Raw genomic sequence first — 12,781 nt, 5'->3', positions numbered from 1 at the left:
TACATTTGCTTTGGCTCCCTTTTTTTTTTGCCCAGGTTTATTTTGTGACCTCATCCACATTTTATAGAACTCATAAAATAAAAGTGGTGATTGACTGATGCTGTTCTTCCAATAAAGCTTGTTGACAGACGACCCCCACCCCATTAAAAATATTAATCCTCTGTAGCAAAGCTTTAGGGACGCCGACCCATCAGATACCAACAAAAAATCAAAATACAGTCGGCCAAAAAAAAAAAAAAAGTATCACAAGTAGGGGTCAGGTAACGAAACGGCAACCAGGTGGACCAATCCAGAGAGAGTTTATTGCACAATAAAATTATTTAATTTACTCAAAGTTTTTCGCCGTGCGCAGGAGCTCTGAGAAGGCGTTATTTCGTCATACTGGAAAGCCACCCCAGCTTAAAGAGCGAGGGGGATTGCGTGTCTTCTTCCTGCGTGGCCAGCTGTCTGAACAAGGAGCCCGGGCGGAAGGTTTCCTCTTCCTGCACTGGAGTTATGATGGACGCCTGTCACGAGACAACAATGTATGAGAGAAAGATGATATAATCCTACGTGAGCGTCGGTTACCCTGTGCTCCCGATTAAAGAACGCACACGGCAAACAGGAAGTGAGATACAACTTCCTGCTTTACCGACGATGATGGGCATCGTCGGGAAACACGGTCAAGGACGATGTTAGACCGCAGCTGGAATATACATCTGAACTTGGATAATAAAGCTGCTGTTCTGCTTCTGTTGACATCTCCGAGGTCATTCTTCCAAGGTTTAATCGCATAAAACCAACACAAAACTTGTTTTTGCGTTTCTATGACAACATCCTGATTTTAAGTCACATGACAAGCGTTCCCAACTAGAATTATGACTGAAGCAAAAAGATTATGCGATCAAATGATTACTTCGGGGAAAGGGACTGGGTTTTTACCGCTACATTTAGTTCTAAAAGCACTCAGGGCCGCAGAGTGGAACTGCATCTTTAACCCATTCTATGGATCGATTTAGCCCCGAAGTTCATTCCTCTTGTACCTTGAGAATACCAGGCTGCCTCTCGCTGCTTCAATGTACCCCTACTTGGTTTAATAAGCTCAACCTCAACTCAATCAATGACTCCTTTTCTGCCCCAAGAATCCCGCCGCTCCCGGCCGCCGCTCAGGCGCAAGAGTCAAGAAGCAGAACCGTCAGAAGACGCAAAGCCTTTTCACAGCATCGCTTTTGCTCTGTAAAATGTTTTAATGTTCACACCATGCCACCAGCATTCATAATTATTACCCCCCCCCCAAAAAAAAAGGGTAAAAAGGGTAGATAGAGGCAAGCAGGGGAGAAAGCCACACTGCACACGGGGTTAAATACCTAACTGGGGCAGCTGGTCCTTTCTAAAGTAGGACGTCACCGGGTGACAGCTAGAAGGGAAGTTACAGGAATTCAGGAAAAAAACAAGAAATCTATAAATAATCCAATTTGTAGTATTTTTGCACGAACGTGGGTTTGGGGCGGAACGTATAGATCAAGACGCTGTGACTTCAGTCCAGCGCTTAAATTTTAACCCACCTGCGTTTTCACGTCCTCCGCGGATCTGCTCGATGCTTTCGTCTTCCGCGAGCTCGACATACTGAGCGGTAGAAGCCCGAACCTTGAAAGTAACAACAAATGCTGGTCATATTTCACCAAAACGATACAAGTTCCAATTTAAGGTCATCTTAACCGAACGATTTCTGCCGTAAGCTCTATGACGGGCGGCACGGAGATTAATGGGTATAAACATGGCGGCCGGGAGGCCGAGCACCCACCAACGTCTCAGTCCTGTAAGCTTTGTACACAGCACCAGAGAGGATGATGGGCACGCAACCCTTCCGACGGCCATATTACCCGACCGGCCCACCGGAGATCCTGCTTTCGTCACATGACCGGGGTCTTACCGTATCTGACCGGATGCCAACGGCAGCACGTTGTGTGTTTCCTGCAGTCCTGATGTGGAGCTCCTACCGGTAAACTGGCTTTCTGCTCCGGTCAGTAACCCAAATAAGACCTGCACGGCACCAAAAATATCCAATGTCTTATAACGCCTAATAACTTCACATCACTTGAAAATAAAGACTCTTCCTGGGTCAAACCAACCAATCGTCGACCACCCCAAGATATTCCGAGGAACCCTCCTCTACAGCAGGAAAGCCCTTCTATGGGCTCATCGCTCAAACCGGCCCTCGAGGCCCGTGGTATTTAACTCAATAACCATTTCCCTGTGGAGTTGCTTTGATGAAGGCAGAGCCCGCCATGTTTTGGCGAGTTCTGGATAAAAGACTTACTGAGGTTCGCTGAGCCAGACGGTTCAGATTTGCATTCAAGTGCGGGGTGAAGACGTCCAGGTCGAAGGGGTCGATGCAGCTTTCCAACTGGTCGGCGACCTGCTGAACTCTGGGACAAAACCATGCGCTTAATTAACAACCCATATAGATTTCCATCCATCCTAAATAGATGCCCCCGAACCTGCCCTAAACACACACCTCTGACTTTCCCTGCTCTTCTTCACATCGTCTGAGCGAGCGCTAAGGACGAGGTTTATGTAACGGAGATCGAAGAGAAGCTGCAGGGCTCTGCTCTGGGTGAGGGAGGTCGCTTTTTTGTGCTGCGCAAGAAAAAGGAAAATACATTTTGATTTATTTATTAGAGGACCTTTGCTATAGTGACATCATAGACTTTTCATTCATTCCAGAATCTATGGGACGTTGGGTGGTCTTTGAGTGGAGTGGGATTAATGGGTGGCCCAAAAACAAGACACGAGGAGTTAATTCCCCGCTTACAAATCTCACCTTGCCCACGGCTTCCTGACAAAGCCTCTCATAGGTGCTGAGGACTTCCTCCAGACAGCTCCTCATCAGCTCCTGCAGGGTGATCTTGGGCAGAGCGTGTCCCCCTACGCGGTTCACTGCTTGGCACAGGCTGAACAGGAGAGTCTGGATGTACCAGGAGCACTATGGCAAGAGACAAGCACTCAGCACAGAGATTGCCATCACAGTGCATGCGCAGAGACAGTTACTGGATAATACCCCCCTACCAGGCGTTAGCAGGGTAATAACTTGCAGTCTCAAAATGCCATCAGCATACGATATGTTAATACATTGACAGCACAAAAGACGCACCTGTCCAGGGAGACGGATTTTAGAGGTCACGCTGCTCCCAGCCTCGGTCTCCTCTTGAATTTCGATCTCTTCCCAGTAGGTGGCGGTGGCGAGCGACGTTCCCGCGCTGTTCTGCAGAAGGGAGCGTGCGAATGAATGAACGAGATTCTGCGGATAAATACGGAAAATGCATTAATATAACAAGAACTCTAACATGTAATATAAGGTAAAATTTGTGGTTTATTTTTGCAAACGTCTATATATTCAGAGGGGCGTCAAGAACTACAAACAAGCAAGGAGACATATTGGAGGTGGAACTGGTTTGCACCAAGGCAGGACACATTGCCCCCACTGATATTATGACCCACCAGAGGGTTATGTATAAAAGGCAAATATGCCACAAAGTGGTTAAAATAGCAAACAGAGCGTCTCTGCTGCTCTACTCTAACCCCAACAAGTGTATTTAAAATAACTTTAGCAATAAACGGACTCCTAGACATGATACAAAGTATCGGCTTAGGAAGGGGACCTACTTTGACCACAGCGGAATTCCAAATGCGATACGCATCCAGGGACTGGTTGATCATCTTGTCTTTCAGCTCCTGCCACTTGCAAGTCGCCTGGGCCGCATCTGCGGTTTTCCCTTTTCCTGGCTTCTTGGAAGACCGCGATTCCCGAGTAATCTGTTCCGAGCCGCCAGACTTCCCCACAATGCATTGCTTCAAGTGCGGGCACAGTTCGCTCATCGACTGGCACAGCCTGGCCAAGAAAAGAACCGCGCAAAGCTTGGGGCTGAACAGCGCCGTCTTCTCTTCTGCTGGCCTAGTCCGTTCTGCATTCTGCAGTTGTACTGTGATAGAGTTCTGGATGGTCTCCATACAAGACAGGCAATGGCGTCTCAACATCTCCTGCACCGTGGTGGCATCGCTGTACCTGTCGAAAGCAGACAGCTTGGCTGCTGTTGTGAGAGAGTCATTCTGAAGCGGAGTTTCAGGTAAATCCCGGGGCAAGTAGGAGAAAAGGTCTTCCAATTTCTCCTTCAGCTTGGAGTCCAGGGCAGTACAGAAGTTCTGAATGCACGGAGTGACTGCTTGGGCTTTCAGAGACAAGCCGCTTCTGTGGTGCGACACGCGGCTTCCCACGTTCACCCACGCGGCATCTGAGGGCAGGTCGCCCGGGTTCTCCGACCAAAGGAAGGAACAGATGTTGTTTTCGTGCTGGATATGTTTGTAGGTTTCTGGATTCCCTTCCAGCTCCTGCAGCGAGGACACCAGAAGCTGCACAGAGGAGCTGGATATAGATTCAAAGCCTTCCTTGATCAACGTCTGTAAAACATAGCGAGATCATGAGACACTCATACTGAATGGCAGAAATGAAAATGATCAACACCAAAGATGAAACTCTTAAAGGCATCACAAGGCTTGAGAAAAGCTCAATTACCATCTCTTCACCAACGTGAATACATAACACGGTGACGATGTCTCAAAGGAACAGGACAATAACATTTTGGATGATACTTTACCTACTGAAATCAAACAGAGCACGCCAGTAAAAACCTTTCAAAAAAGCGTTGCCAAGTTCCTCCTCCCCGGGGCAGATCAGAAGCCACCTCCTACTGGCAAGTGATCCTGGGGAGATCCTGCAAACCTTACTGTTGGGTGGCCCTGATGACCAAGAACGTGTCCTGCAGGCAAGTCTCAGTAAATGGACCTGAGAAAACACTCCAGCCATAAAGTCTCCCCTTGTGTGCAGAGGATGTTCAATACATCCGGGAGATCTTTAGATAGGAAGCAAGGACTGGGAACTTCATCATACTTGGTCCTCATCTCTTCCATCTTATACTAAGGCTTGATGACCAAATGGGACACGTACCTGCAATCTTTCCAAAAATATCCGCTGCAGAAGGTCTTCCCAGAAGCGGATCGGTCGGTCTAGGAGTCTTTTGCAGACCTTGTTCCAGTTCTGGCTCATTGACTCGCTGGTCATGAGCTCCCACACGGCATCTCGGATCCCGGCCAGCCCCTTCAGGCTCTTCACGTACACAAGCAGGGAAGAGATGCCGGATTTGAGATCTTCGTTGCACCTGCGGAAGAGTGGAACGCTGGTTACTAGTCTTGCCACCATTTCTCCAACGGGTCATCAAGCTACGCAACTTTAAACTTTCCTAAGCCAGATAGGAACGACCTAGTAATGCATACAACCCCCAAGGACTTCCAACATTAAGGTGCGTACTGCAACACACACACACACACAAAAGTTTGTTTCCGTACATGTTGATCCACTGTTGCAGGGTTTCCTGAAGGTAGTCCTGGCTTATGGGATGCGCCAACGTCCTCAACGTGGGCTGAAAATCCACTATGGACGGCGGGAGGTATTTGAACCAGCTAACAGATTTCATTTCTTCCTTTAGAACTGTGATACCTTTTCCTAAAGTAAAGAAAATAATAAAAATGTGATTTTTTTATTTTAGTAGTTTAATAACGGACTTTCTTCCAAAATTATACACACAATACCAATCAAAAGTATGGGGTCACCGAGCTGTTTTCATGGAAAACAAGGACATTTCTGGCTGTAACATAATCGCAAAAGGGTTCTCTTACCATAAATTAGCCTTTTAAACTTGGATTCCAATGTACCATTGGAACACAGGAGTGATGGGAGTGATAAAGGGCCATTGGAACACAGGAGTGACGGGAGTGATAAAGGGCCATTGGAACACAGGAGTGATGGGAGTGATAAAGGGCCACTGGAACACAGAAGTGATGGGAGTGATAAAGGGCCTTTGGAACACAGGAGTGATGGCAGTGATAAAGGGCCATTGGAACACAGGAGTGATGGGAGTGATAAAGGGCCATTGGAACACAGGAGTGATGGGAGTGATAAAGGGCCACTGGAACACAGAAGTGATGGGAGTGATAAAGGGCCATTGAACACAGGCGTGATGGGAGTGATAAGGGGCCTCAGGACATCTATGAAGATATTCCATTAAAAATCAGCCGTTTCCAGGTACAATAGTCATTTACAACATTAACCCCGTCTGCGCTGGATTCCTGAGCCGTTTCATGTTGGACAAAACGTCCTTTCTTTCAAAAACAAAGGGAATTTCTAAGTGAACGGTAGTGTATACGCACTATTCATACACTGAACCCACCGCCTGCTTGCTGTCCAGTGACCGTCTCCAACGTAGAAAACAGGAGTCCGCAGGGGAGTCCGACATCGGAGGGCACATCCTCAGGCTGCGTGTAAAACAGAGCATGAGCCTGGTATAAGGTGTTGGCCAACAGTTCCACCAGTGAACACACCTGGGCCTTGATTCCCGAGCCTGCGAAGCAACCGGACACGCGTTTTGGTTTAATATCTGGAGGCTATCCCGAGGTTTGGCCATCTTGCAGGAGACTTGCGAGGACAGAACTCACTGTGAAGAGGTTGATTAAGGAGCTGCTGGATCCCGGCTTTTCTGGAAAGCAGGAATTCAGCGAGAGCCTGGCGTGGAGAGCTGTCCTCCAGAAGCATGATGGAGCAGAGAGCCTCTGCCACGGCTTGGTCGGAGGCAGAAGGACATTTCAGTAAGGACTTGCTCTCCTGCAGGATGGTGGACCTGGAAAGACATCAGGTCGACATCTCTGAATACAAGAATGAACTTCTGGCATGTACCTTTAAATGAAAAAATGAAAATAAGCGGACCCAGCTGGGGAACTTACCGGAAGACTCCGGCAGCAGCCACTTGGCGCATGAGAATGGGGAACCTAGAAAGGATCGGACTGTAGACAGAGGTGGAGGAGTCCAGCTGGAGGAGGCTGTGCAGGTGGCAGCAGAGCAGGTAGAGCTGAGTAGCCTGCAGGTACTGAGACGCTTCCATCGCGCTCCAGATCTTGTCAGGGATCTCCAGCAGCAGTCGGATCTGGGCGGCGGAGCTGTAGAATTTCTCCTGGGACTATGAAACAATGCAGACAATAAAGTGTTAATACCTGCGATTAAGTAGGATGCTTTATGGTCACTCGCTCTGTAGCCAAGCTCTGGATACAACCCCCCCCAGTTATTTTTTTTAATGCACTGGAACTTTAACTCTAGTGCCCAGTGACAGGTAGGTGTGTGTCCAGTGACAGGTAGGGGTCCGTGTGTGTGTGACCGTGTGTGTGTCCAGTGACAGGTAGGGGTGTGTGTGTGTGTGTCCAGTGACAGGTAGGGGTCCATGTGTGTGTGTGTGACCGTGTGTTTGTCCAGTGACAGGTAGGGGGGGGTGTGTGTGTCCAGTGACAGGTAGGTGTGTGTGTGTGTGTCCAGTGACAGGTAGGTGTGTGTGTGTGTGTGTCCAGTGACAGGTAGGTGTGTGTGTGTGTGTGTCCAGTGACCGGTAGGTGTGTGTGTGTGTCCAGAGACAGGTAGGTGTGTGTGGTGTGTGTGTAGGTGTGTGTTTCCCCAGTGACAGGTAGGTGTGTGTGGTGTGTATGTGTATGTGTCCAGTGACAGGTAGGTAGGTGTGTGTGTGTCCAGTGACAGGTAGGTAGGTGTGTGTGTGTCCAGTGACAGGTAGGTGTGTGTGGTGTGTATGTGTCCAGTGACAGGTAGGTAGGTGTGTGTTTCCCCAGTGACAGGTAGGTAGGTGTGTGTGTGTGTGTGTGTATGTGTCCAGTGACAGGTAGGTGTGGTGTGTGTGTGTGTGTGTGTGTGTGTCCCCAGTGACAGGTAGGGGTAAGGGTGTGGGTGTGTGTGTGTGTGTCCGTCCAGTGACAGGTAGGTAGGTGTGGTGTGTGTGTGTGTGTCCCCAGTGACAGGTAGGTGAGCCCCCTCCCTCGTCTCTCTTACCTTGGAGGTCTTGCTGTCACGTTGGCTCCCGGTTGGCCCCTGCTTTCCCTTTAGTCCCCCGCAGTAGCGCTCCATGTCCCGTACAGCCCCCAGGACCAAGCCTGAGCTCCGCCGCATTTCCCCGATGGTGTCCGCCGCCTCGATCAGGTCCCGGTAGCGCTCCCCGACCATCTGCCGCAGCTCCTCTTTCTTATGCTCGATCTCGGCCCGCACCTTCCGCTCCAGACCTCGGATCTCCTCGGCGCTGTGAGCCTCAAACAGGGCATTGGGATCCCGGAGATCGCTGAGCTTCCCCGAGGCCGCCATGACACCTGCCAGCGTACAAGGAAGTGGAAGCTGAAGGATCACATGATCACGTCCTGCCAGCCTGTATGTGCTGAACTACAACTCCCAACATTCTCTTTACAGCCTAGAGCCCTAAATACCGTACTGCAATTCACATTATCGTCTTCCCTCCAAGTAGCCAACATATAACGCTCCAGGCTGCTGAACTGCAATCCCCAACATCCCTTTTCAGTCAGGTTACTCCCAGTATCCACTTCCAGCCGGGGTATTTAACCTGTGCCAGTCTGGTAGCCAAGTTGTGGCCAGTAGGCCGCCAGGTGCTGAAACCCACCTTACTTATGGCCATACCTGAGGCCTTTCTAAATGAGCGGCCCCTGAGAGCCCTAAAATATTAACCCTTTAATATTCTGTGTAGAGACTCCCCAAATGCCTCAAATACCGGTCTCCATGGAAACTGGATGTCTCACTATTAAAACTTAACTGAGTCACCTGTATTCAAGCAAGGATATCAACCTTTACATACTGGGAGCAAATTCACCTCATATATGATCCCAGCATAAGGGAATAGGAAGGAGTCAGACTGTGTGACCCCGAGAAACTGCCCTGAGATTGGGGCAAAAACCCAGAGACACCGAGGCAGCCCCTTTCATGTCGCAGGTATGTTTATTGCTTAAAAAGGATGCTTTACGTCCCCGTTTAGCTCTTGGACCTACCCAGCGCCAGGCGTATCCGTGCACATAAAATGTTAAAACAGATCGGCCCCATCCGGCCCCTGTCTAGTTGCTTGTTTCTCCTGCTGTGTGAAGACTCAAAAGCTAAGGAGGGTCCTGGTCACAGGAGCTTACAATCTATATTTACAAGCACCCCCTTTATCCAGCTGAAGCACACGCAGAGGCCGTCAGATCGTTCCTTAACCGTTAACATTCCACTCAGCGGATTCCCGTAACCAAAGGACAAGAAATCCTTTTCTTTAAAACGCAATTATTTAAGCATTCCGTCCATTTCTAGTTTTTGCGATACATTTTCATTTGTGTTTTGAAAGATCAAATGTACGAAGAGTTTATCTTATGAGAGAGCAAATATTTAATGACAATCATTTATTTTTTGGATTTCTTCGTAGGTGATCTCGGCCAGTGATGTCATCAGTCAGGATATATGAGGTAGTAGTGGACACGCCCACCAGGGTGACATGGATGATTCCTTATACTGGAAGCCTAATAAAGGCAGGATTTAAATGCCTGGGTGCTTTATCCCAACCGATTAGGTAATTATTACATTTTTTAAAAGTATTTTTTTTTATCATTAGGGGGCAATGTTATGTGAAAGGCGCCACCCCCAATCTGCTGCTAACCACACCCCTTCAGTTAATGGTAATTAATGCAATACATTTTTAGTGAACAATACATTTCATCGTCGGTAGGGGGTTATTCGTTAAGGCAACAGGGAAGCCGGGGCAAAAAAATCTGCCGGCTGCAGGTGACATCATTCTGGGAACCGCGGAGTAACCCCGGGTCGCGGGAGCAGCGTTGTGGTATGCCCCAGTCCCCGCCCACTTTCCCGTTGATATCAGCGGGACCCCCTACCCGCGTCCCGAAAACGGACAGTTGCTGGGGTAACTTCTAAAAATGGAGGCCTCCTACGCGCCGCAAATGTTGTGATCTTTATACATAACGTCGCAGATTGTGATGTCGCAACTTTTGGCATGACATCAGAGTTATGTTAAGCATTTTCAGTGATCCACCACTAGGTGGCGGTATTTCATTCCCTCTATTGCTAAGAGAGTCACTTGTTTTTCGGAATGTTCGCTTTGGACCGAGGACTTATACAGTATATACAGAGTCTGTAAAGGATTCTATATGGGATCTTTGCATGTTTTCTCGCACCATAAATTTGCCTATGGGGTAAGGACGTGGTAGAGGGTAATACAGTGAGGGTATTAAACATGTATGGGATAGGGCTATGGCTCCTGAATCTAAGACGAGACCAGCGACTGATTAAGGTTTGAGTCTTTACAGCAGAAGAAACAGAAGTCTAGATGACCCAAACAGTATCTCTTACCTGCCAATTTCTTATATATATATATATATATTTTTTTATTTTTAAGATTCTACTTTCGATACATTTCACACCATGTGTATACCCAGAGCCCCCGGGTGCAAGACTCTGATCACTAATAATGGTCACGACTACCCCTTTAATCAGAGAGAGGTCCATGTTGTTTACTTGGCACGGAGTGTTGAGTTCTGTTACTGGTCCTTGTTGGTGAATAAAGTAACGCAGTCTGTTGTTTGTAAGCTGTTGTAAACTAATGTATTGTAATCGTCATTTGGAATTGTCTCTGACCTCGCTACGGAACCTGCTGGCGCTATATACATATACGTAACGTCATATAATCTCTCAGCACTGGAAGCGTTACAAGAGCCAGGGATCGCTCCCTATCTGAAAATGTGTTCTATTTGAATCTGATCGCAGAGAGAGGGTTGCAAACAATATTTCTACCCTCGGTTTATCCGCCATTATTATCTCCGAGGTCGAAAAGCTTCCTTTATTCTTCTCGAAGAAAATGAGGATCCTATAGGAAATCCATGCTTGACGGCTCCGGCGCTCCCCAAGCTCCTCTTTTCTTTATCTGCAGGCTGTTCACAATAAGCACACATTGGCCAGCTAGCCTGGCTCTACTGGATGTACAAACACGGAAGCGGGATCAGAGCCAGAAGGAGAGTCACCTTCATGCCACTTTGAACATTCGCCCTCAGATACGAAAGCAATAAGAAATGGCCTTCAAAATACCCAAACGCATGATAAATCACAGAAAAAGCACTATGGAGACGTATTAATAAGCAACACCCTTGGGCGTAGAAGTTGAGTAGTTGGGTGTTGCTGAAGGCTATGTGTTCATTATATTATATTGCGGATCCCGTCGCTGCTTCGTTTCTGCTGTAAATCTGCAGCTTGATCTTATTTTATGGCTTCAGCTTACATTTTGATCAGAGGTCAATAAGACTTTGGGGATTTGGAGCAATCAGGAGACATATTCCATTGGTTGCTATGGAGATTGCTCCAGTTGTAGAAGATAGCACCAGGACTGCTCTTAGTGCACGATCCCCGATGTATGTCAGTTAAGAAATGGTTGGTCGGACCTTGGTTTTCTAGTAGACTCTTGGATCAGAGATCAGAACTGGGAGCTTTCCGGGTTCTTGCCCGGAGACTCTGGGTGAAGCTCTGCTTCTCTGGATCTCCTGGTCGCTGAAGGGAAACGGCGGGAGCTGCGGCACACCCCACTCCCTGCCCACTTCCCTGCCCACTTCCCCATTAAAACATAGCGTGTGTCCTCCCATTGACGTCAGCAGGACCTCTTACCCTCATCCCGCAAGCGGCCGGGGGTCCGGGTAACTGGAGCCAGAAAGTTCCCAGGAATATCTTCTGTAGCAATAGAAGAGCAAAATATTCAATAGCCCAATAGGAAACCGTTCCAAAAAGCAATGGGGGGTTCCCTGCACAAAAAATGGGAAAGAAGAACAAGGTGGCTCCAAAAATCAGAACCATGTATCTTTCAAATGCTTCTCCCAGACGGAACAGCAGGAGGGCAATGGAAGAACCCCCCCACACCAAATCCCTTACTTTCAAAAAACACATCATTAAGTGAATCGTTCTTTTGTTATCATGCAGGCAGAGTCTCCAGAAATCACAAACATCATATAAGCAGATGCCTTCACAGCGTGAGAGTCCCTCCTGTTGCTACGAGTAACAAAAAAATTGCAGCTCCTCTATCATACCGCATGATTATATCGAGGAGTCGCTGTGGATATTGCCTTCTCTGAGACACCCGGATACTGGAAACACTAACGACTATATAAAGTTAGATATTAGAAGAGATTTTCTTGTGATAAGCCAGTGAAGCTCTCTGTGTCCATATTTAGGAGGTACAGCCTCTCTTGCCCCTCGTTCCTCCCCCTGAAGGCCAAGTTATAAAGCTTGTCTTCCTGCTTTACTATTACCGAAGGTGCTTGGGATGAGACATCATCATCTAGAGGAACCCTAGAGGTAGACTTTTAAAGGCCAAGTTATAAAGCTTATCTTCCTCCTTTTACTATTACCGAAGGTGCTTGGGATGAGACATCATCATCATCATCATCTTGACCAACCCTAGAAGTAGACTTTTAAAGGCCATGTTTTCCTGTTTTCCTGCATTGAGTTATCCAAGGTTCCTAGGACATGCCATCATCTTCTCCTAGAAGGACCCTTGTGGTGAACAAGTTATCAAGCATGTCTTCCTGCTTTACCCGGTTACCAAAGGTACCTGGGACATTTCTTCATCATCTTCTAGGACTCTAGTGGTGGACCTTTAGATGGCCAGTTTTAATGCTTTTCTTGTATCTTCTATAGGCAGCTTGCCTTGTCCAAGCGGTGGCTTGGGTAAGCATTGCCTTTGCCCAACCTTTAATGAGTTACCCTCAAAACTTTCAGATATCTTAATCCAGAAAGCATTTTATCCATGCAAAAAAACATTCCCCTATCTGTTCCCCATCTATGTTTCATAATCATCGCTGTAAATATTTATCGGGAGCCGCTCTGTGA

General features: G+C 47.8%; 1 protein-coding gene across 2 annotated transcripts; it reads right to left on the bottom strand.

Moving 5' to 3' along the window:
• Nucleotides 1-269: 269 nt before the first annotated feature.
• Nucleotides 270-8,240, bottom strand: COG1 (component of oligomeric golgi complex 1). Of its 2 annotated transcripts, XM_053453060.1 has the most exons (15): nt 7,919-8,240; nt 6,814-7,046; nt 6,529-6,710; nt 6,264-6,434; nt 5,383-5,539; nt 4,985-5,195; nt 3,646-4,437; nt 3,134-3,280; nt 2,804-2,965; nt 2,498-2,619; nt 2,300-2,408; nt 1,913-2,022; nt 1,545-1,626; nt 1,347-1,396; nt 375-506 (listed from the first exon to the last, which is right to left on the bottom strand). In XM_053453060.1, the coding sequence occupies exons 1-14, from the start codon at nt 8,222-8,224 to the stop codon at nt 1,370-1,372; spliced, it is 2,811 nt and encodes a 936-aa protein (XP_053309035.1). In that variant the 5' UTR covers nt 8,225-8,240; the 3' UTR covers nt 375-506; nt 1,347-1,369. The 2 variants fall into 2 exon arrangements, with proteins under 2 accessions (XP_053309034.1, XP_053309035.1); XM_053453059.1 differs by lacking the exon at nt 1,347-1,396 and having other exon boundaries at nt 270-506.
• Nucleotides 8,241-12,781: the final 4,541 nt, after the last annotated feature.

Source organism: Spea bombifrons, chromosome 13 (assembly GCF_027358695.1).
Source record: "Spea bombifrons isolate aSpeBom1 chromosome 13, aSpeBom1.2.pri, whole genome shotgun sequence".
NCBI lineage: Eukaryota > Metazoa > Chordata > Amphibia > Anura > Pelobatidae > Spea > Spea bombifrons.
This window is presented reverse-complemented; position numbering and strand designations above follow the sequence as displayed.

What these genes read in the sequence shown, in the direction of transcription:
- COG1 (XM_053453059.1), bottom strand. Translation starts at nt 8,224, where the DNA reads ATGGCGGCCTCGGGGAAGCTCAGCGATCTCCGGGATCCCAATGCCCTG. An exon ending in CCTTAATCAACCTCTTCACA is followed by an intron (nt 6,435 to 6,528) that starts GTGAGTTCTGTC and finishes GTTGCTTCGCAG; the next exon opens with GCTCGGGAATCAAGGCCCAG. An exon ending in AAGAGCAGGGAAAGTCAGAG is followed by an intron (nt 2,409 to 2,497) that starts GTGTGTGTTTAG and finishes GTTTTGTCCCAG; the next exon opens with AGTTCAGCAGGTCGCCGACC.